This window comes from Agelaius phoeniceus, chromosome 3 (genome assembly GCF_051311805.1).
Source record: "Agelaius phoeniceus isolate bAgePho1 chromosome 3, bAgePho1.hap1, whole genome shotgun sequence".
In the NCBI taxonomy this organism is placed as follows: Eukaryota; Metazoa; Chordata; class Aves; order Passeriformes; family Icteridae; genus Agelaius; species Agelaius phoeniceus.
Window position 1 is genome coordinate 47,400,151 of NC_135267.1, and position 24,389 is coordinate 47,424,539.

Consider the following 24,389-nt stretch of genomic DNA (forward strand, 5'->3'; position numbering starts at 1 on the left):
CTGTTTATTATAATGTTTAATACATTACACTTGATCAAAACCCCACAGGGTTTCTGGCAAAGTAATAACAATATCCTGGGTTAACTCAGATGCAGTTAACTCAGATGAAGTACTGTGATTGGAAGTAATTGTTTCATGCAATGTGTTTCTGCCTGTCAATGGGAACTGCACTTCTGTCCTATAGTCTCTGTATTGTGGGATCTCTGTTTGGAACTTCCTCAGCTTAAAGAAGTAAGCTTTATTTATTCTCCTTCTGTTTATTTTAACTACTGTCAAAATATCAGGATATAGCAGACTTGTTGTATAAGGATGCTATTACTGATATTCTTCAGGGACAAACTGTGATCCCTGTTGTTGCAGTGTGATGCCATTTCCTGTTTCACCTATCCCAACCCCGCAGGTGTGCCAACCTCTCCTTTTCCCTCCCCCTCTGCCCTCCTGCTAAGAGCTGTCCATCAATCTTAACATTCCAGCAGGGTCGTGGTGTGGTTGGCAGAAGTTCAAAAGATGCCCCTCAGGTCCGGGCTCATTGGCCTGTCCAAGTGTCTCTATCCCTTGAGCCTTCCCCTTCTCCCCCCTGGTTGGCCCTCACCTGTCCCTTCCCCTCCCCCTGTCCCCGGGCTTAAAAGGAGATGGGACCATGTGGTCTGGATTCTGTTGGGAGCTGTTACAAGATTCAGAGGTCTGTCATCCTGGAATAAAGCTCTGGATTACAACTCTATGGCAGAATCCTCTCCTTTTCTCTTCACCATCACCTGAACCTTTTCCAGCAGAGGTAAACTGAGTTCCTACTCTGCCTGGATTTGTTCCGAGTGCCCAGCTGCAGCATCCAGCCGGCCAAAGGTATCTCTGAGGTGAAACACCACAGCTGCCTCCTTTGGCCCAGCAGCAAGGGTCAGACGAGGCCAGGCACGTCCCACCTGGAAATATTTGGATTAATATTCCATACCTGTAAGTTGTGTTTGACTTGTATTCAGAGTGGGATGGAGGCTTCGGAGCCCTCCTCCAGTCAATGTCCAGGTATCATCCACAGGTTGGAAATAGTGGAAGTGTAAAAGCTATGTACTGCCACAGGTACTTGCTGCAAATACACAATGTTTTATTTTCAACACGCAAGAAAGAAACAACATTTCCTTTTGCACTCAGGGACTTCTGTTTCTGAATGCAGACACACACTTTTAGGAAAGTGCAAAAGCAGAATCAAACCCAGTCTACTGTTTGCAGGTTTATTTCTGCCACAGCATAGCCCCAGTGCTTTTAAAAAAAAATAATAAGAGCTGCACACAGTAGAAATAAATCTATTATGGAAAAAAAGTCAATATTGTATATGTTTGTTGTTGCAGGATTGAATTTTGATGGTGAAAGTATTAGAGTAATTAGAATTAGATCTATCAAAAAAGTCTTTGAATAGATTGGTACAAAATGCAGAAGTATGTTATTTCAAACTTATGGGTCTTCACGAATGCAGTAGTGCAAACAAGAAAATGGCTCATTCTTGGCATTTTTTGGTGGTCAGGAGTATTGCACTATGTACAGCATATCAAAAGCAGAATAAATTAAAAAGAATGTTACTTTTTTCCCCACTGCTGTCTTTGAGTTTCGTGAACTACTGCTAGTAGAGACTTCCTTGATTTGCTATTTCCCAATGCCTTTTTATTTCCAATTTAGAGTTAATTAGAATTGCTTTATACCTTTCTTGAGCACTTGAAGGTTGGTTTTAAACCCAGATGGTTCAAATTCTGAATTTTATGAAGAAGTTAGCATATGCAAAAGAATCAGCGCACATATTGTATAGTCAGAACCAACAAGGCTCTAAGCCCAAACCACTAACCCAGCTCTGTTAAGTCCATCATTAAAGTGTGTCCCCAAATGCCACATCCACATGTTTTTTGAACACTTAGAGGGATGGTGATTCCACCACTCTCCTGGGCAGCATGTTCTCAATGCCTGATCACGCTTTTAGGGAAGAAATTTTTCCTAATATGCAGTTCACAATATCCTCTCCTGGTACAACTTGAGGCCATTTCCTCTTGTCCTGTGACTTCCTTCATGGGAGAGGGGACCAACCCCTGCCTCGATACAACTTCCAGACCCTAACTTTTAAATGCAAACCAGGAACATAACATAATAAGAAGCAGTGGGGGCTTTTATGTTGCACACAACTTATTGCATACATCCCTGGCTGCGTGATTTACTGCTTTTTAAAATGGGATTTGTGTTGCTGTGACTAATGAGTGGTTGTGTTGTGTCAGTGTGCTCATTGGCATGACTGCACTTGAGAAAAGAAACTGACTTGGTGCTAAACCTAATTATAAAGATTTTTGAATAATTGAATTCAACTTTTGTCTTTTAAAGTAATGTCTTCAGTGATATGAGAACTCTCCCAAGGAGAATTGGGAGCTGTTGACTGAAATAATGTAATAGATTCTGTAATTTTCTGGCAGCAATTTCATTATTAAAATTGATATTTTATTTACTGTTATAAACTTGAGCCACTTGGGAACAAACCTCTAGGGTGAACTAAGGAATGTTTAATTTATCAAAAAATGTGGTTGCTTGTTATTCCTTCTTCCTTGTGTTTGGTAGCTATGGAGAAAAGAAACTCATTGCATAAAAACATTGAGACCTCCGTTTGTGAGACTGTACTTTGGATGGATCCTCCTGTTAATTTGCAAGGAAGATTTATGACCTTTCCTTTCAAGCTCACTGGCAGTGGATTTTAGAGGAAATAGCCCTGCTTATGAAAACTCCTGTGGTGTCTCTATATTAATGATAGGCTGGGTAGGATCTCTGGATCCCCTGTTCAGAGCAAGTCCAGTCAGATCAGATGACTCGGGGCCTTTGTCTGGCTGAGTTTGGATAGAGATCCCATTCCATCTTCTGCCTCTTGTGTTATAGCTGTGCACCTTTGAGCAGTGTAGTTACATTTTCTCTGCCTTTTAGGTAACCGTAGATGTCAGTAAGATCTGCATTCCTTGTGCCTCCCAAAACTTTCATGAAGTTGAAAACCCCCAGATCTGCCAGTGTTCCCTCCAACATTAGGTGCTCCAACCCTCAGTTACCTTGGTGGCCTTCTCCTGCTCTCAGTTCAATATATCAATGTCTGTCTCTTGCGCTGGGGTACAGAAAACTCAGAGCAGCTCCAGATAGAGCCTCATGAAAATGGAGTGCCCATGTCCCTCAGTCTGCTGGTAATGCTCCTGCTAAGGCAGCTTGGAGTGCAGTCAGTTTTTATTGCTGAAGGGCACCGTGCTGGCTCAAATTCAGCTTGTGTCCATGAGGTCCACGTGTCCCTTTCTGCAAACCTGCTGTCTAAGCAATTGACCTGCAGTCTGTACTGGCTTCTGTTCTTTCATCCCAGGTGCAAGACTATGCATCTGCCTCTGAATTCCTTCTGTCTGCTGTTGCCCCTTTTGTCAGCACATTGAGGTCCCTGCTCATAGCAGCCCTGACCTTCAGCATATCAGTCACTCCTTCCAATGTGATACAAGTTGGTACAAGTGAAGTGCTTCTTTTAATATGTGTTATCTCTTATAAAACCAGCTGTATGTCTTTAATGCTTAGTAAGAGACTTTCACACTGGAAATTAATCTAAGACAGTGTTCTGTATCTAGAAATTGATGCTTACAAATTACTAGTAATTGATGCTTACGAAGCTTAAAAAATAATTTCTGCTGTTATGCACTTTCTTCCCCTTGGTCAGTCTGTGATTTTTGGACTTGGAGAGGCTGAAGTCCAACTGACATCAATTGCATTTAATAACTGTGAACTTTGGAATGTTCAGTTGTAGAGGATGCACCATTAAAACTTATTTTCTTAACACAATCCATGCTTCCTTGTGTTCTAAATGTGCTTTCTGATAATTTTGGGAGTCCCATCCCATATTTGTTTCATGAGAAATTAAGAAGTAAATTACTTTGTTAGATCATCCATATATATTCTCTCTCTTAAAAAAACCCCACAATAAAAAGCACACTATAAAGCCAGCTAAACAAAAAACCACCTTTCAGCTGCAGTCACCTGAGTTTGTGTTTTAAAATGAGGAATTTTGTCTCTTCACCTCTTCCATGTTTTCCAGGTGATTAGTTAATATTGCCAAACAGCAAGGGACTCAAAATGGATTCCTTCTGGATGTTGCTGGTAACTGCTCTCTGTGTGCTAATTTGACCCCTCTTTGTTTCTTTAACCTACTTGATTCGTACCTCTGAGGGCTTTTCGCTTATCAAATGGAAACTTTGTTTTTCTAGGAATCTTTTGTGATGGATGAGCCCTTTGTTGAAAGCTGCTAGAAGTTCCATCTTAAACATACTTTGAATGGCATGTTACTTTAGCATATCCAGATAATTCTTGATAAGTGATTGTATCTATACACTGTTTTTCTTAAATCCTTTTATTCAAAAGAAGTTTAATCGCATGATTCATGATTGCTTGATAAATGATAGATATTTAAAGCTGCTTTTAGATGTGCAAAAGTTCATGATATTCAGCTGCTTTGAAGAGGTCTTTGTATCAGAGGTGGTGACCTCATTGTGGTGAAGAACTACTTGTTTTGTTTTAGTACTTTCTAGAATAAAAATTAGATGAGGGAGAAGAGTACTTCTTTAGAAAGTAGAAGAAACCTTGTAAAAAAATAAGGCATCTCTCACTTCTTCTAAGTTTTATTCTAGTTTATTAGCAAAATGCAGAAAACATACTTGAAAATATAAATTCTCTAATTATGTAGTGAAGAGCCTTTGTTCTTCCTGAGGAGTAGTTTTAAAAAGAATTCGTAGTTGTTTGCCACGTGGAAATGCTGGGGTCTTTTCCCCTTAAACAAGAAAAAAAGGGTTTTTTCCTATCCCTATATTTAAAAAAAATAATACTTTTCTTTTATCTGGCTGTATTAAAGCCATGAGAAGAGTGGTGGTCTTGAAGCTTCTACCAACTTGCACCTAGCAAGTATTTAATTCTGATTGTCAGGAAACTTACTATTTATGTTCAGCAATACTGCAGTGTATGGCATCATCTGTTTGCCTTGGCAACGTTATGTGAAGATACTTTCTGACTGGGGGTGAGGGGCAAAGGAGAAAGATTGATAGAGACTTTTATACCTTGTTCCTTCCAGGCTTTTGAAGAGCAGGAATGGCCCAGTTTGACAGTAGCCATCTTGAATATGAGCAACTTCAGTGAATTTGTCCTCTGTCTTCTAAGGAGCTGTCCCTAGTTGTGTTTACCAATGGAAGAGAAACATGTAAAAATAACATTGTTGCTTTGGATCTTTTCATTTTCTAGTTTCGGTAATTTCTCATATGAAGTCTGTAATATGTTTACGAGTAGTAAACTGGTTGTAGAACTACCAGAATCCTTTAGTAAGTATGTCAGAAGTTTTTTGGTGTTTTTTTTTTTTTTCTAATTGATTCACTTCAGAGCTCCTGAAAGTTAAAGCATTGCCTCAAGCTAAGTATTATGTTGGCAGAAGTTTGTGCAAACTTCTTTGTGTAGTTTTTGCCAAAGAACCTCCTCGTTCTTGACCTGAAATATCCCTCCTGTTTCCAACTGTGAGCTTCGTGAACAAACAGTATGAATTTTGACAAGCTGATCATTATTCATGCAGAATAATTTATTAGATCAAATTTTTGTTCCTAATTAGTTTCCCTTTGTTTTTTAACAAGCTTTACTTTGTTGTTTTCACTGCCTTCTTATCAGCCCTTACTTTTTGCCCATGTCATTGGGTTGAGTAAGTAATTCTAAGAAATGACAGAAGGATGCAAGTGACGTGACAATGCATTGTCTAGTTTAAATGTCAGATAGCACATGTGACTTACTGGCTAAGAATGTATTAAAATGCAACATAATTTTATTGGTACATGGAATTATCTGAATTGGTCTTTAAATTGCAATGTTCATAAGCCAGGAATACCCAGGGAGAGAACTAATTAAATTACAGCTTTAAAAGAAGATTGAATTTGGAGTGGTTTGGCATTTAATTTGCTGCATCAGGTTTTGTTTCACAATAAGCTAGTGTTATATGCTATTTAGGAAAATCAGGAATTTCTCCTGCAATGAAATTTTTTCCTCTCAAATAGTGGGAAAGGTTGAGTCAGACATAAAATATTCTGTACTATAGCTGGTATGTGTGATTCCTTAATGCCTGAATGATATGGTGATGGAAGTTATGGACTGTTTCCCCTGGAAGTATAGTATATGTTTTTTTCCCCCTCTTACCTGTCCCATTAATCTCCTTCCATTTGAACGATGAATAATGTTGAAGCAAAGTTCATAGTGAGCCATTAGAAGATAGGGAGGTAATTTTTAAAATTAAAACAAACCAACCCAAAAACTCACCTAAAATTCAACTCAAAACCTAACCAACCCTCACCCCTGTGCATGCACACAGTCCTACCCACGTACTCAGTACCTGCTGTTGGGCAACCAGACCACAGAGATGAATGTGTCCAAGTGGTCTTGCTAGAAATCCTCCCAATGCAATGAGTGATGGGAAATTCCTGCTATCAAAAGTCTCATGTCTGCTGGGTTTTTCTTAGGTCAGTAGTTATGTGCTGAATTTGGACTTTTGTACCCTATAGGAAATCATAGTGGTGAGGATCTCTTAATCTTGTTCCACCCCTGAGTCATTACTGAGATTAGAATTTACTCAGTCTCTTGTCTCCCTTTCCTGGCTGCCTTATATTTCCAATCCTGTTGTTTATCTTCCCACCATTATCTCTCTATGACCTAACCTATAGTTTGTCCCCTACTATAGTGTAAATGTAGTTCTTGTTTTACTGACTTAGGTATTTCGAGGAGTAGATATGTAGATGTACTATGATCTTTGATCTGCTTATCTAGGTGTGATCAACATGTGCTGCTGTTTTCTCCTGCTGTTCTTCCTGGTGTTTCTACACCCAGGCATTCCCATTCATTGTCCAATGAGCTGTAATGTTTCCATGTCTCTGCATTTGTACAAAGAGGGAAAGAATGCATGCCTCTGTCCCACAGTAGCAGTTTCTCATCTGTTATACCACTTAAACTATTAAAATATGCTTTTCAGACCTATTCCCTGAATTGTTATTAAAATTATTCACTTTTTGTTTGGGTAACTACTTCACCTGCACATTCTTGTATAGGGCTTCAGTTTGTTAGAATCTTTTTGCTCTTATCCTATCATCCATGAAATCTGCCTAGTTTTCCTTCTTCCCCTTTTCTTGCTTCCTCTACCTTGTTGGTGCCAAAGGCAACACAAGACTCCAGTGCCACACTAGCTTTAGTGTTGGAGCTTATCAGCTTAATGCTTTGCTTGCTTTTGTTGCAATTCCTGTCTTGTTCATACCTGCAGAGTTACCAATCCTCAGATCTTACACACCTGCTCAATATTTGGCAATTCCTCAGTTTCAGGCTCCTGATTCGTGGGCTGAGTATACATTCCTTGTACAGCGAAGCTTCTCTTCTTTCCCTTAAAGAAACTCCCTGAAGAGCAGCCACCTTCCTCTGGAGATGGATTCTTAGAGAACTGGTGGTGTGGTTGTTACCAGATTTGAACTGCCAAGGGCTCCTCACATCACTGCTGATTTCATCCTTCTTTGGCACCCAGTGCTTTTCACTGAATAAAGCACGAGCCACAGGGCTTTCTGCACTCCAGTCTGCACCCTGAATTAGAACCAGTCAGGCCTTTTGATTCTTTGTTTTCTTTGGACTGGCTGGGGGATACTGAGTGTCAACAGCTTTTCTTTGAAACACTTTAGCTAAATAAACATGCCTGCTATAGTTTACTTTTTAATAATTTTAGAATAATTAAAGAACAGGCACTGTTCTTTTGCTGTCTGCACTCCCAGTAGTTAATTACTTGTGCAGTCTGTTGGGTTGATACGTGTGTTTGCAGTCTTACTTGAAAATTCTCCAACACTACTCAAGAGCAGGCATGCTAATAATCCATGTTATTTGATTACTTTTACCTACTAGTAAAAGTAATTAATTACTAGTTTACATTATGTTATGCTATCAAGGTCAAGCTGTGCACAACAAATTTCCATATTTCTGTTTAGGGATCAGGCATGAAAGTCTGGGGTTGGTGGGGCGGGGTTTTTTAGTTTTTTGGGGTTTTTTTTCTGTGAAGACATTTAGAGTTCATGGAAGTTTAGAACAGCTGCTGAGCTCCCTAACTTGTATTTCAGTTGCTGCAAGGAAAGTGTCCTGTCCTAGCAACTCTTATGCTGTGCTGTCTTTGGGAGGAAGTGCAGGGCTTCCCAGAGGTATTCCTTATGATGGAATAATGCTCTTTTTATCAACTAAAAGCTACTAGTGAATTTATCTGACAGAGACATCTCCAGCAGGATTTTTGTGCAATGCCTTCTTACCCCTTGATACAATTCAGAGCTCCTGATGACACCTGAGTTAACTCTATAGTGGCTGGGAGTAAATGCTACATTGGCTCTTCAGGAGGACAAACCTGTTGCCAAGTGGACATTGTACATGAAAACTCCTCTGCTAAGATGGTGGAATTAAAACTGGGCTTTCAGAATTGGAAATGTCTTGTTTAGCCAGCTCTGCTGAGTTTTGCTATGTCACTAGTTTTTCATTGACTGGTGTAAGAAAGAACTAATTGTTTTGTGACAAGTGCAACTTGCTGGAAATACAAGCTTAGACCAGAAGGGGAGGACTAGTGTATTTTAAGTAGGGCTATAATTTTTTTTTCTTTGGTTCTAAGTGATTGGGAAAATCTCAGGCCAGATCTGACAGCCTGAGAGCAGTGATGTTGCTGCAGCTTTGTGTCACACAGTGTACATGCACACCACATGTACACATGTGTGCACAGCTGGCCACACAGATTAACTGACAGGCACTCAAATAGCACCATTCACATGACCCAAGCACTACTGATGTCATCCCACTCCCCTCTCTAGCTGAACAGAATGGAGTTCTGGTAGTGTGAATGCGTGTGTATCTGTATTCATAATATATGTATGCATGTTTGCAATGTGGATCCTTCCTGCTGGTTTCAGACACTCAGGTATGAACACAGATGCCTTTACCAGGAGAAGTTTAAATGGGAATTTAGCAAGCAGACAGGACAGGCTGTGCTTGGCAGGGGCAGGGTATGCTCAGATGACTATACCAGCCAGCAAACTGCTCACATATGGGCAATGCTTTTTACTCTCTCATACTTCTTACTTTTCCACACTTGTTCTTCCCTAAAACCCCTAAACATCTCCTTGGTTCCTCCCATAAACATGCTCTAAGTTAATTGTGTAATCCTGAAATGTTTTTCCCCCAGTGTGTCCCATGACCCAGGTCAGTACTCTCCCTTGGTTCTGAAAGTGCCCTGGCATGGGCTCACCTGGCCATGGGGGCTCAGGCTCTCCTGGGACAGACCAAGGAGAACAGGCCAGATATCCCCTCTTCTGGGCCTGTGCCTTGGGTTCCCTACCTGCCTTCACCCTAGTGCTCCATGGGGCATAGAGACAGGCTGGAGCTGTCAGGGATGAAGGCTCCTGGAAGAAGGACGCTCTTTGGGCTTCCAGTCCTGCCAGTGCCTCTCTGTGCCCCTGTGTCCCTGCAGCCAATCCTGTGCTGCATAGCCCAGCACTGAGCAGCAGGAGCTCCACAGAAGACACAACCTGCTAAGGTCACTCGTGGGGCTGGCAGCAGCCCTTGGCCAAGCTCAGTAGAGTTGTACTCCATGAGCAGCAGGAATCAAAAGCTTTGTTCAGGAACTTGCATGTAATACACTTAACACTCCTTTTCTTGTTCTGTTGCTTTTTCTGCCCTTTTCTTCTTATCAGAAGCTGTAATTTAATGGTTGGTGAAAGTAGCCCTATGTCTTGAGCTTTTTAGATCATTATAAGAGTGAGACTTTTCCTTTTGTATGAAATGTGAATGTGTGTATTGTATACATGTTATTAATGTTGATCTAACTATTCACACATTATCTAGTGACAGTTGCTGTTGTAATAGCACTTTTGTTAGGCTTAATGTTATTTTTACTGTTTCTCTTCCCCTAAAATCAGAAAAAAGGGAATAATTGTTCACTTACTCATATGGAATTAAACTGCATAGGTGGAAAATTGTTGGTGTAATTCCTTAATTGATAGAGTTCTGGAAATAGCACTGAAGTAAATGTGGTTGTAGAAATGGTGGTAGTAGCTGAGCTACTTAGTGCTTAGGTAGGAAGCTGATAAAATAGAACATGTGTAAAATGCAGAGATTCTAAGAAATCAGAGTCAAATGTTATTGCATGGAGATTGAGCCTTCAGCAGAAATAATTGGGTGCTTGTCTTTTGTGATAACTGTTATACTGTTTGGTAATGTACTAGTATGCATAATAACTGGAAAATAAATCTGTACTGTTTATGTACCAGTTCTTGCTTTTGACAGAAGAAAAATGGCTGTGTAATTGAAAGAAAGTATTTAATGTCTGCCCACTTTAAGCAAGACTGCTAGTTTCTAGGAAGAGTGGTGCTTTTAGGCTTCTTTTCAACGAATAAAGCATTTTTCTAGTGAACAGTAAAAGAGTAGGGCATTGAAACTTCTAAGATCTTCCAACTTTCATCAGATATTTGAAGGAGACAACTGATTCCTTGACTAAATTTTATAGTTTCTCTTAAAAAACCCCAAAACTCCAAACCAGCTTACATTAAGGAAGTAATAAACAAAGTTTTAATCCAGGACTTAAAAAAAAATTATACCGGACACTGTGTGATCATTTGTTTGCTCATGGTGGGTACAAAGAGTCTTTTTAAAACAGGCATCCAGAAGCTTGAAGAGCTAAAGGTATTGGTGAAAAAAGGGGAGGAAAAGAACCAGCAGTATGATTGGCTCAGTTTTGTGTTGTTTTGCCTACTTATTTTATAAATAAGAGCTTTGGACTTCAGATTTTTTCCCAGAATACAGCAAAATAGTCAGTAAAAGCATCAGTTTTATTACTAAGATAGTGTGATCATTATCAAGCAAAACTAATTTTTTCTTTAGAAAAATCTTCAGAAGGTTGTAACCCTAACCAAAATTTGATGGACTGGTGTGTGTTGTTGTGTTCTTGGGTTTTTTTTACCACAGTTTTGGTAAAGAACTGCTAGTAGGTGGATGCCCTAAAAGAATAAGTCAAAGAAGTCAAAGAATAAGCAATGTAGTACTAGCATTATTGGACTAGAAAGATGTGGTTCTTGACTAAAACAACAAATTTATTCCAGTTATCATTGTTTATACACATTATTTTTTTTATATGGGATATGTAAGCTTTATTACTCCCTTATCTTTGATGGGATTTTATCTATGTAAAAACTTAAAGTATTTAATTTGTAAGGATACTCAGTATTTTCAGAGCTGATTTGATGTCTTAAGCATAACCATATAATTTTTGGAAAGTAATACTATACAGTAAAGGAGAGAACCTGTAATGCTAAAGAGGACTCACATATGTGAAAAATGTTGTAGGGGTCTGCACAGCAGTTCAGGAAGAACTGCTAGGTATGGGAAGAATTTGTACTGGAGGAGTTAGTGGAGGACAGTCCCCTGTGGAAGGGATCCCATGCTGGAGCAGGGGAAGAGTGTGAGGAGGAAGGAGCAGCAGAGACAACATGTGATGAACTCTCTGCAACCCCCATTCTCTGTACCTCTGTGCCACTGAAGGGAGGAGGTAGAGAATTTGGGAATGAAATTGAGCCCAGGAAGAAGGGGAATGTATATTTTAGGATTAGGTTTTATTTCTCATTGATCTGATTTGATTGGTAACAAATTAAACTAATTTCCCTAAGTTGAGCTTGTTTTGTCCATGACAGTAATTGGTGACTGATCACCTTGTCTTTGATCTCAACCCATGAGCCTTTAGTTACTTTCTCTCCTCTGTCCTGAGCTGAGGAGGTGAGTTATAGAATGGCTTGGTAGGTGGCTGGTGTCTAACCAAGATTAATCCACCACAAATTGAAATTAATAATTGAAATTATTAACTTGAAATAAGTATGGTGCTCCTTTAAAATAGATTTTAGGGAGTGTTTGCTTTCATGTTTCTCAGTAGTGTTTTTTAAGGAAAAACCCAATCCCAAAACATTTTTATCAGAGAACCGTAGCATAGTTTGGGTTGGAAGGGAGCTTAAACACCACGTAGTTCCAATTCCCCTAATGCCATGCTGGGATGCCCATAGAACCCCATGGCATTTTAGGGAGTCAGTTCTTTAATCCAGAAATAATCATTTTGGATACCAGGAAAGCATTGCCAGCTCTGGGAGCACAGGGTGAATCTACAGCTGCAGCTCCTCCTGCTACCTCCTGGGAAGCAAGTTTGGGAACCACTGTTTTGAGAAACCACTTCTGGTTTGTGGCTTGTTTTTAACTAGGGGAAAGTGGCATGTTTAGAAATACAAATAACTTACAGCCCCTCTTATAATGTGGCATTATAAGAGCAAGTCCCTCTGTGGTAGGTGCTCAATCCTTGCTGTCTTTCTCAGCAGTAGGTGTACAAACTCTCCTTTCCTTTCTCTTCCACCTTCCTTGGAAAGAAAAACAAACATTAAAGATTGATAAAAAGTGACTCTCCCAAGTTCCTGCCCATTGGTTTGACTTAAGGATCTTCCAGAAAATAGGGTTTAACAGTATGTTCTGTCTTGGGGAAGGGTGTCTTGATTCAACAGCTTATCGGGAAGCATTTTGTTTAAAAAATTCTTGTGCTTTACTAACTGTAAATATCATCCACATTATAACTGCAACCTGTGATATTTGCAATGTTGAGACTCCACTCAAAATCCTTTGTTGTTCATAAAAACTAAAAATATGCAGGTGTGAGCTCTAAGTCTGCTGAGTACCTCAACAGGCTGTATTGCATGTGTCCTGTATCTGTCAGGCTGACCTATGCAGCAAGTCACATCCAGCTGCTTAGCTAAGATAAAAATACTGTGTGTGCAGTGTAGCAAGTTGTTCAAGTTTTCTAGATGAATGGCAACCTGGCCTTTTAGATTGCTGGAAGTCAGACAGATAACTGCCTGGGTAGCTGGGTATTAAGTTAATGAGAAATAGTTTATTGTCCCAGTGAGTCATATTGGCAGACTTGAAAATTTTGCATGGGAGTGAGAGGGAAGAACAAGGTCAAGAGTTAACAGTGGCTGGTTCACTTGGTTGCAAGGGTTAGAGTGCACGTGAGTGTAACTGATATAAAGGGCACACGCTGACATGAAGATTTATTCCTTCACACGTGCTGTCTGCTCTTATCAAGCTTTCCATGCAAATGATTTCCTCTCACTATTAATCCTCTGAAAGGGAGGTTACTTTAATTCATTTGTTTGCTGTCTAGAAACTTAAGATGCTGCTATTGTTTAAGTTTTCTGTACTTGAAGTGAAGAGAGTAGGAGATGGTGGGTAAAAGAAATTTAAATGTGTGCAAGTCCCCTTTTTTTCTTCAGTCTGTGAAAACAGTATCCAACTCTTAGTGTTGCTTAAAAATAATCCAGTTTTGGACTTCTGTATTGACTTGGCATTGTATTTGTGATAGGATTGATAAAATTATCTGGAAAAACAAGAAAGCATTCTTTATGAAGAACACATACTGAACTTTTTAACTTTAAGTCACCTTACTTTACCTGAAGGTTCCTTGCTTTAAAGTCAAATGTATTTTCCACATAACAATAGCACAAAATAGTGTTATAAGGCCAAAGACAGAAATTTGCTGTGTAGTTCAGTGTTTGTACTTATTTAATGCAGGCATGTGGAACATTTGTCTGGTTTTTGGTTTGTAAAGTCATGTTGCAAAATAGGCACTGTTGTTTCTGTGCAAATACAGATTCCCCTCTGAAGCAGGTGCAAGTTAAACAATCAGATCTTACCTTGAAAAATACTACTTACTTTTTGCAGCATCTAAATGATTTGCCCTGAAGTCACTTGTTTTTCTGTTTTATTTGGCCTGCATAATAGAGTTTTGTTAGTCTACCTTTTCCTCTATGGTAACTAGTCTGTCCCTTGCTTGAAATGCCAATTGACTGATGACTGCTTTGGGGTGGAGGGTGGGAAAGGCTAGTTTGTAACATGGGAGTATCTCTCAGATAACAGTTTGAGCCTTGAGAATAGGGATTGAAAACCTAAAGTTTGATTATTTTGTAGGGACGTACAGAACATAAGGGGAATATGTTGATGTAATCAGGGAAGCAAAGCTGTTAGAATCTGTCCAGCTGAAGGTACTGACATGTGATGGGGTCTTTTAGCCAATCCTGATAGGTTCAGAAGGATCTTATATTGTCAAAAGTCAGGGTTAGTTTGTGAGTTGCTTCGTGGCAGTCTGTCCTCCTGAACTTCCAATAGTGTACCAAACGTACTTGGGAAGTAAGATTTCTTTATCGTGCTGCTTTTATCTTCATGGTCTCACAAGGACTTCTGTAGAAGTGAAACGAATGCCTGTGCCAATTAAAGGGCAACCTTGATTTGCCGGTCTTGCCCCAGTGCAAGTGAGGTGAGGGAAAGAAAGAAGACTGATAGCTCCATTAAGAGTTTAGGAATTTGGATCTTGAGGTCCAATCTATGCTATAGCTCTAAAACACAAGACCATTGTATAATGTTTGGTTGCAGATAAGTTTGGAATGTATGCAGCTGTTGGTTGGGAGAACAGTTAGGATTAAATCTTTCTGGAAAAATCAGAGTATCATCTTTGAAGTTAATAGGTACTACTTCCTTATGCAGAAAATTACTGATCCTAAATCAAAACAGAACACGATTCTTGGCCTTCAACTGTTTGGAATTTAAAAAAAAAATGAACAAACAAACCAGTGCTAATTTGAGGGGAGGAAAGGAAAGATAAAAATGTGCTTGGAAATCAGTTCTGGAGCTCAATTTTTTAGACTGTTAGTTAAAAATGTGATTACATTGTACTTTGAAAAGAGTCTCAGCAGAAAACATTTTAGTATGATTCCTAAATGGAAAAACAAGTGGTTACAGCCATTTCTTATTGATTTGTTCCTTGTTTATTCTTCCTACCACAGCATTTTCAGACTTTATTAAGTGTCAAAGGTCAAGCTCAGTTTGCTATGAAACCCAAATGCATGTGTTTTTCTGTTAATGATTTACTTCAGCCTTTCTTTAAAGGTTCCTGAAGGCTTAACACTTAAAATCTCTAGCAGCAATATTCTGTCTAACACTACACTTTTGAGCTTTTGTTTTAGCTTCTACTAACTTAACCATTTGTTTATTTTCCTCTAGCTTTTTAAAATATGTGGAACAGTTGCAGTCTCTCTAGTAGCAAGAACTGTTGACCTATAAGTACATCTTTAACTGTTTCAGGTTTATATTTTCTCCCCTGTTGTTTGAAGAAAATTTTGTGATAGCCTCCCATGGTAGGTGGGATTTTGTGATAGGTTCCCATGGAACTTGGTTTGCATTCACCATTACTATCCCTTTTGTTAAAGGGGAAGCAAACAAGAAAAAAATAAATCTACAAGACTCTGCCTAAACTTGTGTTAATACAGCAAGTGTAAATCAGAAGGTACTTAAATAATTGTCTAGTTGCAGTAGTGTGGGATGTTTTGTCAGTGTATGAATACTCTTTTTTTTTTTTTTCCCACTGTTCTGTTTTCCTGCTGCTTATGCACACAAGGAGTTATCTCAGTAGAAATTCTGATTTTGTCTTGTCATTACTTATGGAGACAGAAGGTGAAATTAGTCTAGTTCAATTCTGATAAAGCTTAGGGAGGCTCACTGTATAGGGATATATGTGACTCTTTGGCACTTGCTGGTGTATCTGTCACACATCATATGAAAGAATATAGTGTAAAAAGCCTTGAAAGAAATAAGCCTATGTTTTGACTTGACAGAATGTTTGGTTTTGTTTCTTACACCTACAAGCTTGCTTTGCTTGTACAGCAATGTTACAACACGTTGGCAAGTTTATGTTTCCTTCCAGCTTCTTGCATTAAGTTCAACATGGCATACATGAATCTGAAGTAGCATTTTGGATGGTCAAGAGGCAATACACTGAAGAGATGCTATACAAAAGCACAGGAGAGCTTACAGCTATTGGTAAAATCTGGGAGTTCAATCTTTCATTCAGAATAAACTAATTCAAACTGCATAGTAATGACCTCATGTTTACTGGAAGCAGAGGTTGTGCTTTCATGCTTTGTGATATGGAAAAAAGGTGTCTGTTGAAAGGTCTCTTTATAGGGAGTCAGTGACTAATATTTAGTTATTGGATTCAGAGGCATTGTAACAACCAGTATTTTTCAGGAATAAGGTTATTCAATGAAAGGTTTTTTTCCTCAGGGACAAGAAAAGAAGAGTGTTGGGGGAAACCCCCCAATGCCTTGTATTCCTGTTGGATACTTCCATTAGTTCCTGGTTCATAAATCTTCATGTGTTGACCATGATCTCTGAGTGTGTTATGGAAATCTGACTAGATCCTTTACAGATCATTCTGATTTCCAAAGCATATGCAAGATAGCCTTGGTGTCCAAAAGAGTTGGTACTTCCTTGCACTAAATTATCTTTGACCAAAGTATTTCAGAATTTCCATTTAATTTAGAACTCAAAAAAAAATTTTTGATAGTATTGCTTTAAGGGAGAGCCTAGCTTAGACATCTGCAAACTAAACACGGGTAAGTAAGCAAACTGAAAGCTGTAGTCATGTAACCTGAGTTCAGAGTATAGGATACTTCCTGTGGCAGCATTATGTCATAAATTTATTTTTAGTCCTTAAACACATACTTTCTCTAATGGGATCAGCAGTTCTCTTTTGGATAGAAGAAGCAGTCGACTTTTTTGACAGTAGGGATTCTAAGTGTGTCTGTACATGTATTTTAACATCTGCTTTCCTTTTGCACTGACATACTGTTCTGGGATCTGTGGATTATTCAGTAATAGGAGCAGCAGTTGGAAACCAGTTGCTCTCCCTTTTGCACCCACAACTAATGAAATTCCTCACAATTCATGAGAATTTAGTGAGCAGGTTCTGAACAATTTTCACAGGCAGGTGTAAGCAAAGCATGTAGCACAAGGTATTTGATGTTGTCTTTGGGTAGTGATAGGTTAGATAAAAATGGGGTGGCAATTTCCAGGAGGCTGACCTACAGAGGCTCTCAGAGGATGTGGGAGGATATTGGAGTACTTGTTGGGTCCAATGGTTGTGTTGATCTGTTAGGTAACTAACATCTGCTGAGCAATTCCCTCTTTTGGAAATTGCTGGCTTTCCCTGGAGAAAAAAGTAGTGGATAAAAGAGAATATATCCTTAGGCAAAGGATAACCCAGTGCTTCTGGGCACAAGGCAACAAGAATAAAACAATACTGATGGAAAAATTGCATCATAGGAGGGAGATACAGTAGTTCTAAGCAATGAATTTTGCATCTCTAATAATAGTCTCATATGATTTGCTTGTTAGGATCTATTTGGTTTAGAATTCAAGGATACCCTCAACTCCCTCCTATTTTTAGGGGGAAAACAGTTTTAATCTTATGACTAGGTTTTCAGATTTTTTTTTACCTGAAGGAATTCATATTGCCAAACTTTTTTTTTTTTCTGAAGAACTGCTGATGTTTAACACAATCTTCAGAATCCAGTTTTTCAAGAAGCAGGAATTTAGAACAGTACAGTTCCATAAATTATATGGAATAACTCTGGTTATCTGGTCTGACACCCTTCACTCAAAGCCAGACAAGTTAAAATACATTGAACCTCTGAGTTAGATCAGTTAGATCTGAGTTGTTCAGTGTTGTCCAGTTGAGTTTTAAATACACCCAAGAAAGGAATTTCACTACATTTTTGGGTCATGCTTGCTAAAGTTTGACTAACTTTATGGTGAAAATTTTCATGACATCTAATTGGAATATCCTTTGTTGCAGTTTCAGTTGGGTTTTTGTCCCATTGCTGTACACGAATGAAAAGAAGATAGCTTTATATTTGTAATAATCACCTGTTAGATACCTGAAGACACTGTTTAGATTCTTTTTTTAGCTGTGTGTCTTCTGCATGCTGAACAAATTCAAACTCTAGTGTGTCCTCAGTGTGTTGGTGGCTGACCACTAGACTTGCTGTGTTCTTCTGTTACTGCTGAGTGATTAATATGGCAGATTAAATTCAGTTTATGTATGTGTCTCATGAGGAGAAAGGTAATCCAAATAAGTGATAAAAAAAATGTGTCTGCACCTTCAGACATCATTAGCATTTGTAGGAAAATAAGGTCATGGATAGTTTTATAAACATATTTACTCTGAAGCAGCTGCAATACATAAAGAACAAAAAGAGGGAGAAAAAGGAAGTATAATTAGAACATAGAGATGAACAAAAGATAAAGAAGAACAAAAGATGATAAAGAAACTTATTATTAAATAAGTTATTGCATAATAAGCATGCAATTCTGGCTACCTGGTCTCAGAAACAGTGGGATGTACTCAATATAAAGGGGCAAAGTACATCTTCTGTACAAAGACAGACTGAATCAAAAAGTTGCTTCACTTTGGAGAAGAAATTAGTATGAACAGATCTGATTAGGGCACATAAAATCATGGGTTTCAAGAGGAAACTCAGCAGGGATGATTAATTCTTGTTTCTTATAGTGGAGGAATTAAATATGAGTAAGTTCAAAGCCAAGGGGAGTTATTTCTAATGTGGTGCTGGTGCCCTGAGCATGATCTGTAACTGATTGCAACAAAGGCAGAGAAGCCAAAACAATATTGATGGAACTGAATGTTCTTGTTGAATGGTTAGATGCAGCACTGTGCTTAGGCGGCTCCTAAGCTGCTTATTGCTGGATCTTGGGAGGATGTAGCCAGGGAAGAAGCATGCCAGCCCTTTATCCAGAGCTCTTTGTCCAAGTACTTTGTGGTGGTCAGAAACAGGATTCTGGGCTAAATCAATCTTAGATCTACACGGCTTTGCAATTATCTTGTTGTTTTAAAAATTAAATGCCATGTAAATGTGATTTAACAGGCAAGGAATTATTAATACTAGCTGGAGACACGCAAATTATTTCCATAAATAACTTTCAATAACCACTTTTGTTTCCTCCAGAACAGGATCTCTCAAATTTCTAAACTATTCTCATATCAAGCCTTTTTATGGCAGTTAATCTTATGCTTTGCTGAAGAGAATATCTGTGTAAATGGCCATAATAGAAGTATGGGTCTTTTACCCATTCCATATTTAAATTATGGAGTTTTTTGCTGTAAGAAGTTGTGAAAGCTGAAAATACACCAGTGTTCCAAGGAAGCTTGGCAGTTCATGGAGGAGAAATTGCCAGAATATTGAAAAATGCAGTGGAAAAAGAAGTAATGTCCAAATTTATGTATAAAGAAAAACAAATAATAATAGGCTTATGAAGTCTCTCAGCTGTTAGTGGTTTGAGGCTGGGAGAGTACATACAGGCTTCCTTACGCTTGCATAAATTGTAACTAATAACTTAGTGAAAGCTAAATATTATTCAAGCTTATTGAGCTTTTAGAAGTTACTAAGTGTCTTTATTTTTCTTGCCTCACATCGCTTGTCTTCTAGACAGCAGCATTTTATTCCCTTTCTCAACCAGAACAATCTTAAGGGAAAATATTAAAAACAACCACCATCTTGAAGCTTGTTAAAGAATGAAGGGTGTTACTACTGTGTTGAGCCAACCACTTGTAAGGCACTTGAGGATAAAACTGCTAAGTTCCTTATTGTAATTCTTAGAAAAATTTGGTTTTAAACAAGAAGGTTTTGGACAAGTAGCCTTTATTTAAATTTGTGCATGATAAAGCATTCCAATAGAACATGATAATAATGTTTTCTTTTTTGTTGTCCTGTAAATCCTAGTGCTTAACTCTAAAAAATGAACTAAAATATTTAATAGCTTGGTTTATAATTTGGCAGATAAATATGCATTGTGTAATCTAACTGTGACAGTGGGAATAATTCTGAGAGTGCTCAGATATTAGATACTATATTTATAGTAAAGACACTATTTAAAATAATAGTTATTTAATTTTTAAAGAGTTGTGGTAGAACAGCAGCATATTTTTGGAGTAAATGGTATAGTTGCATTGCTGTAGACTTTTGAACAGAGAAAATGAATAAAGAAATATCAGTATATATGTTCAGATTTTCAGTGAACTGATCAGGAAAGAACATGTAGCTGTGACTTTCATGTTTGAATAATTCTAGTTATAGTAAAGTTTTGAGGTTTTGTAATCCATTATGTGTTTCACTGGCACAGAACAGACTTTTCAGTACAGGTGCTCTCTGGTCTGATACTTTTATCTTAAGGATGACTACTTTTCCATCTTCTAGAGAAGATGGAAAGTGGAAAGAAGTGTGGGAATTGTTAAATGTACAAAAAATTACATGTTTTGAGGAGATAATTCTTAACTTTCAGTGTCTTAAGGAATATTTAAGTCCTTAAAGTAGAAATAGGTTTTCTTCTATAGCAATCAAAATGTTTTGTGTATGAATATGAATACAGTTATATGTAGCAATTAGGTGCTGTATTAGTATCTGAATTAGCAGCTCTGGAGTATGGCCAGCTTGTGCCAGGAAGGCAGCCAGTAGCCTGGAGGAGAAATACTTTAATTAATATGTAATAACTGCTCTAGAGAGCTCTCAGTATTCTGGCAAGCTGCACTTGTAATTTTTTGTATTACTTAGGACAGTTGTAATATCTGTTTGAAAAAATGTGGAAGACAATTCAATGTACATTTTTCATACTGCATGAAAAAGTATAAGGGTGCTTGAAAACTTACTTAAACAAAGTGAGATAAAAAATTACTTGTATCTATTGAATATATTTAAAAGCCAAAAATTTCTTTATAGAATGAAGATATCACAGCAAGAATTATTTGCATTAGGCATAAAGATTTACTCATGTACTGTTCTGTTTATTTTTGGTGCAAGGTTTCTTCACAAAGGAAGAAGGCAGTACATTTTCTTGATCTATGTATAGAGGTGAAGTTTAACTTCAAGAATATTCTTTTCAATAGATAATAAAGCTGTTCATACACGACATGCCAACCACGTTTCTAAGCTACATTTCTGTAGATTAATGAGAGCAACTTACTAACCTGAAGCAGTAATTTGAAGGGCTCCAGTTTTCATTAGGTAGATAAGTGGTATAGCGTGGTCTCCCCCTTCTGCAGTGGGACTTATTCCCACATGAACATTCCATTCTGAAATGCTTCAGATAAGGCATCATCATTTATCTTAACTGTCTGTTGTGTTGAAAACCAGTGGAAACTTTCTCTTTTAGGCTATGCCCTGTCATTATTGTAAGAAGAAGAGAGAATCAAGTGATAAAAAAGGCATAGTTTTTTCATGAGTACCTGGAAGCAAGAGACAAAATCAACATGTTTTTAGTTTAATTTGAGCCGAATGTCTTCACTTCGGCCTTTTATATTCAAATTATTTTATTAGCTGTATAGGCCATCAAAAAACACTATAAACCTGGTCTTCACTAAGTAGAATGGAAATAAAATCACAGCCTGTACCTCTAAAGTAATTTAGTCTGTTACTTATGCAAGCTACTTAAGCTCACTTTCAGGTGCCCACTTTCTTTGCCAGTTTTGTCTCCATTAATAGGGTCCATGTGAGATTGGATTCTCAAAACCAGTCATCTCTGGTGGGCTTGTCTCATGTCTGTTGCCTTTTTATCTTTTTGTACCTGGACAGGCAGGGTGACAGGTGATTCAGCCATTCCTTGGTACCTTCATACCCTGTGAAACTTGTGATGGATGCTTCTCAAGGCTTAGCTGCCTCTTGGCCTTGCGGGAGGGGGACTCTGATTCTTAGTGATGCCCCGCAAATCATGCAGAGGTCCTGAGGACTGTTCATGGTGGTGTAAGCACCATTTATTTGGCAGGATGACAGGCTGAAATGGACATTCTGTCCCCTGGTGTGTGCAGTTTCCTTTGCACAGTGAAACTCCATGCTCGCTTTGGGAAAGATAAGTAGAAGGATGAGGAGTCTTGTAGAAGTTGGATGACTTAGAAGCTTTGTAACTGTCTGCTCCAGGCTGTGTGAGAGCATCCCCTCCCTTAGACTCCTGCCTACAAACTGTGGTTTGTATAATGTTGTGTCCCATCCGGAGCCGAGGGGGCTGTAATAGGGGACACATCTCAGAGGAGTTATGTCCTGCCACACCCAAGGTGCTCTTGAGCATTCTCAGCTGCAGGGAAGGATCAGGCCTTTCATAAACTTGGTCTTTGCTGTTCAGGCAATGCCATGGGGTCTTTGCTCTTCCTAGTCTCTTGTGCTGTCCCTTCATACAGCTTGAGTTTTTGCTGCAGAGGTGCAAGGCTGGCAGGGCTATTGTGTATGGGGGAGTCCTACACAGGAAATGGTCATAAAAGTACCTCAACCTTAGGTTGTGCCTTGAAACTATTTTATCACATGATCAAAAAATCCCAGTAACACACATCCCTCCCTCCTTTCCCCAGACAGTAGGCCATGGTTTGTTGAAAGCATTGTTAGCCCTGAAATAAAGGTTTTGTTTCTTATACTCATTTCTGGTTATCTCTAGCTGTCTATTATCTTGTCTTTGATTTACATTGTAAACTCTTGGAAGAAACAAGTTTTTGCTTGTTGATTTATTTTTCTGTCTTTAGTGCCTTGCATGATGAAGTCTTAGTCAATGTGTAGGGCTCGTTGGCACTTCAACAACTCATCTCCTAGGCCTTGGTAGTGGTAGATCCTACTTGCAAATATACTTCATTTAGCCCTGTGGTTATATGCTTTTCCAGATAATTTTATTTGCCTTCATCACTGAATCACAATTGTTTTTCTAACTATATCTTTAGGAAAGATATTCTAAACAAAATTCCAGTTACATGAATTTAAAACTTTCAGGTTGAAAGAGTTGTCCTGTCTTCTGTACAATTTGAAATGAAGCTAAAATATTTTTTCCAATTTATTTTGAATTAGCAGCTTTTTCCACTTCCTGTTTAGACCTTTTTTTCCCCCCCCATATGGGTGGGGACATTTCCAATATGTTACTCTATATATATATATATCAAACATATTAGTTGTAACTATTAGCTGTGCTAAAAAAAACCACTTGTGGCTGAAACTGTAGTGGACTCACCTGAATTGAATCTGAATGATCGAATAAACCAAGTACAGTTTTCACAATGTCTGTGAAACTCAAGCAGTATCAAAAGAAGAGAAATTTTCCCATTATATATGAAAGAGGTTTTACTAACTCAAGTTTGTTTAGTCTAAAGTAAAATCATATTCCTAATGTTCATATTGCAGTCTAAAAGCCTATTGATTACTCATTATTGATGTTCAGTATGATCTACATGTAGTAATGAAATTAAAAAAATTATTACTGTTTTTTCAGCAAATATACCTGTTTAAAGTTATTAAGGTCTAGCATTAAGTGAAATGAACTAACTGATGTCAGAATGGATATGGATCCTCAAAGGTATTTTTAATGACCTAGGCATCAGTTTGAATATTAGGTTAGTTACTAGAGAAATGTTTTTGTGTCTTATGGAAAAAAAAAAAAGTAGGAGTAATAGCTACAAAAAAGTTAATGACATTCTTTGAGCTGATAAAATCTAAATTAGTTGATTTTTTATGTAAATTGTTAGGTTTTTTAACCATGTTAGGTAAATACATTTTAAGATGTAATTAAATGTTTTTAAAATAGTTACCCAATTGTTACCCAACTTTAGTTCAGCAACATAAAATCCTAGGCGAAAACAAGTATTAACTGAAAGATGAAATGGCTTGGTCTTCTAAAATGTTGTGTTGTTTTTTTGTTTTTCTATTTTGCAGCGTGGGTGAGCTCTCTTTCCATGGGAATGGTCTTCTTCTGCTCCCCAATAGTCAGCATATTCACAGACCTGTTTGGTTGTCGGAAAGTAGCTGTTATTGGAGCTGCAGTAGGGCTTGTTGGACTCCTTTCAAGTTCTTTTGTAAGGTAAAAAACTTAAATTCGTAACTTTCAAAGTATTTTATAAAATTTTTAGTGTTCTAATGTTGATCTAAACAGCAGAAGGGTTAAACAGTGCTACTTTATGTTATCTTTAGGAAACTTGTTTTATTTGGGTTTGGTTTTGTCTTTCAAACTATGACTTGTGAACTTAAAAAGTATTTTTAAAAATATAATGTTTATAAATAAAAACAAGGGTCCCTATTTAACAGGAACTACTATGTATAAACTTATCAACAGCAAGACTAGTGGTCTAAAATCAACAGCATTGCCCAGGATAAAGTTATATATTTGCTTGATGTATAATTGTGTTTTAACAGATATAAATAATAAACATTGTTGTTTTCTTCCCTTCCTGGCCTGTCCTCTTATTTTTTTTGAAACAGTTTTAATGGTGATAAAAACACAGTAGAGCCTCCAAGAAGCTGTTAAAATTCTAGTGAAATTTGATGTTTTCTTCTGTTCTTACTGGTCCAATTGCCAAACATGGAGATAGAGAAAACCTTGGTATATTGACTATATTTAAAGCTTGTTTTGTTTTGTTTTTTTCGTCTAGT

General features: G+C 38.0%; 1 protein-coding gene across 2 annotated transcripts in view; it reads left to right on the forward strand.

Moving 5' to 3' along the window:
• Window positions 1-24,389, forward strand: part of SLC16A10 (solute carrier family 16 member 10) — a 71,545-nt gene that overhangs the window by 16,575 nt on the left and 30,581 nt on the right. For both annotated transcript variants that reach the window (XR_008533957.2, XM_054629729.2), the window contains exon 2: window positions 23,676-23,820. Coding sequence is in view for 1 of the 2 variants with exons in the window: in XM_054629729.2 (XP_054485704.2) it covers window positions 23,676-23,820 (145 nt within the window). In the remaining variant the exon portion in view is untranslated. The remainder of the gene's footprint in view (window positions 1-23,675; window positions 23,821-24,389) is intronic.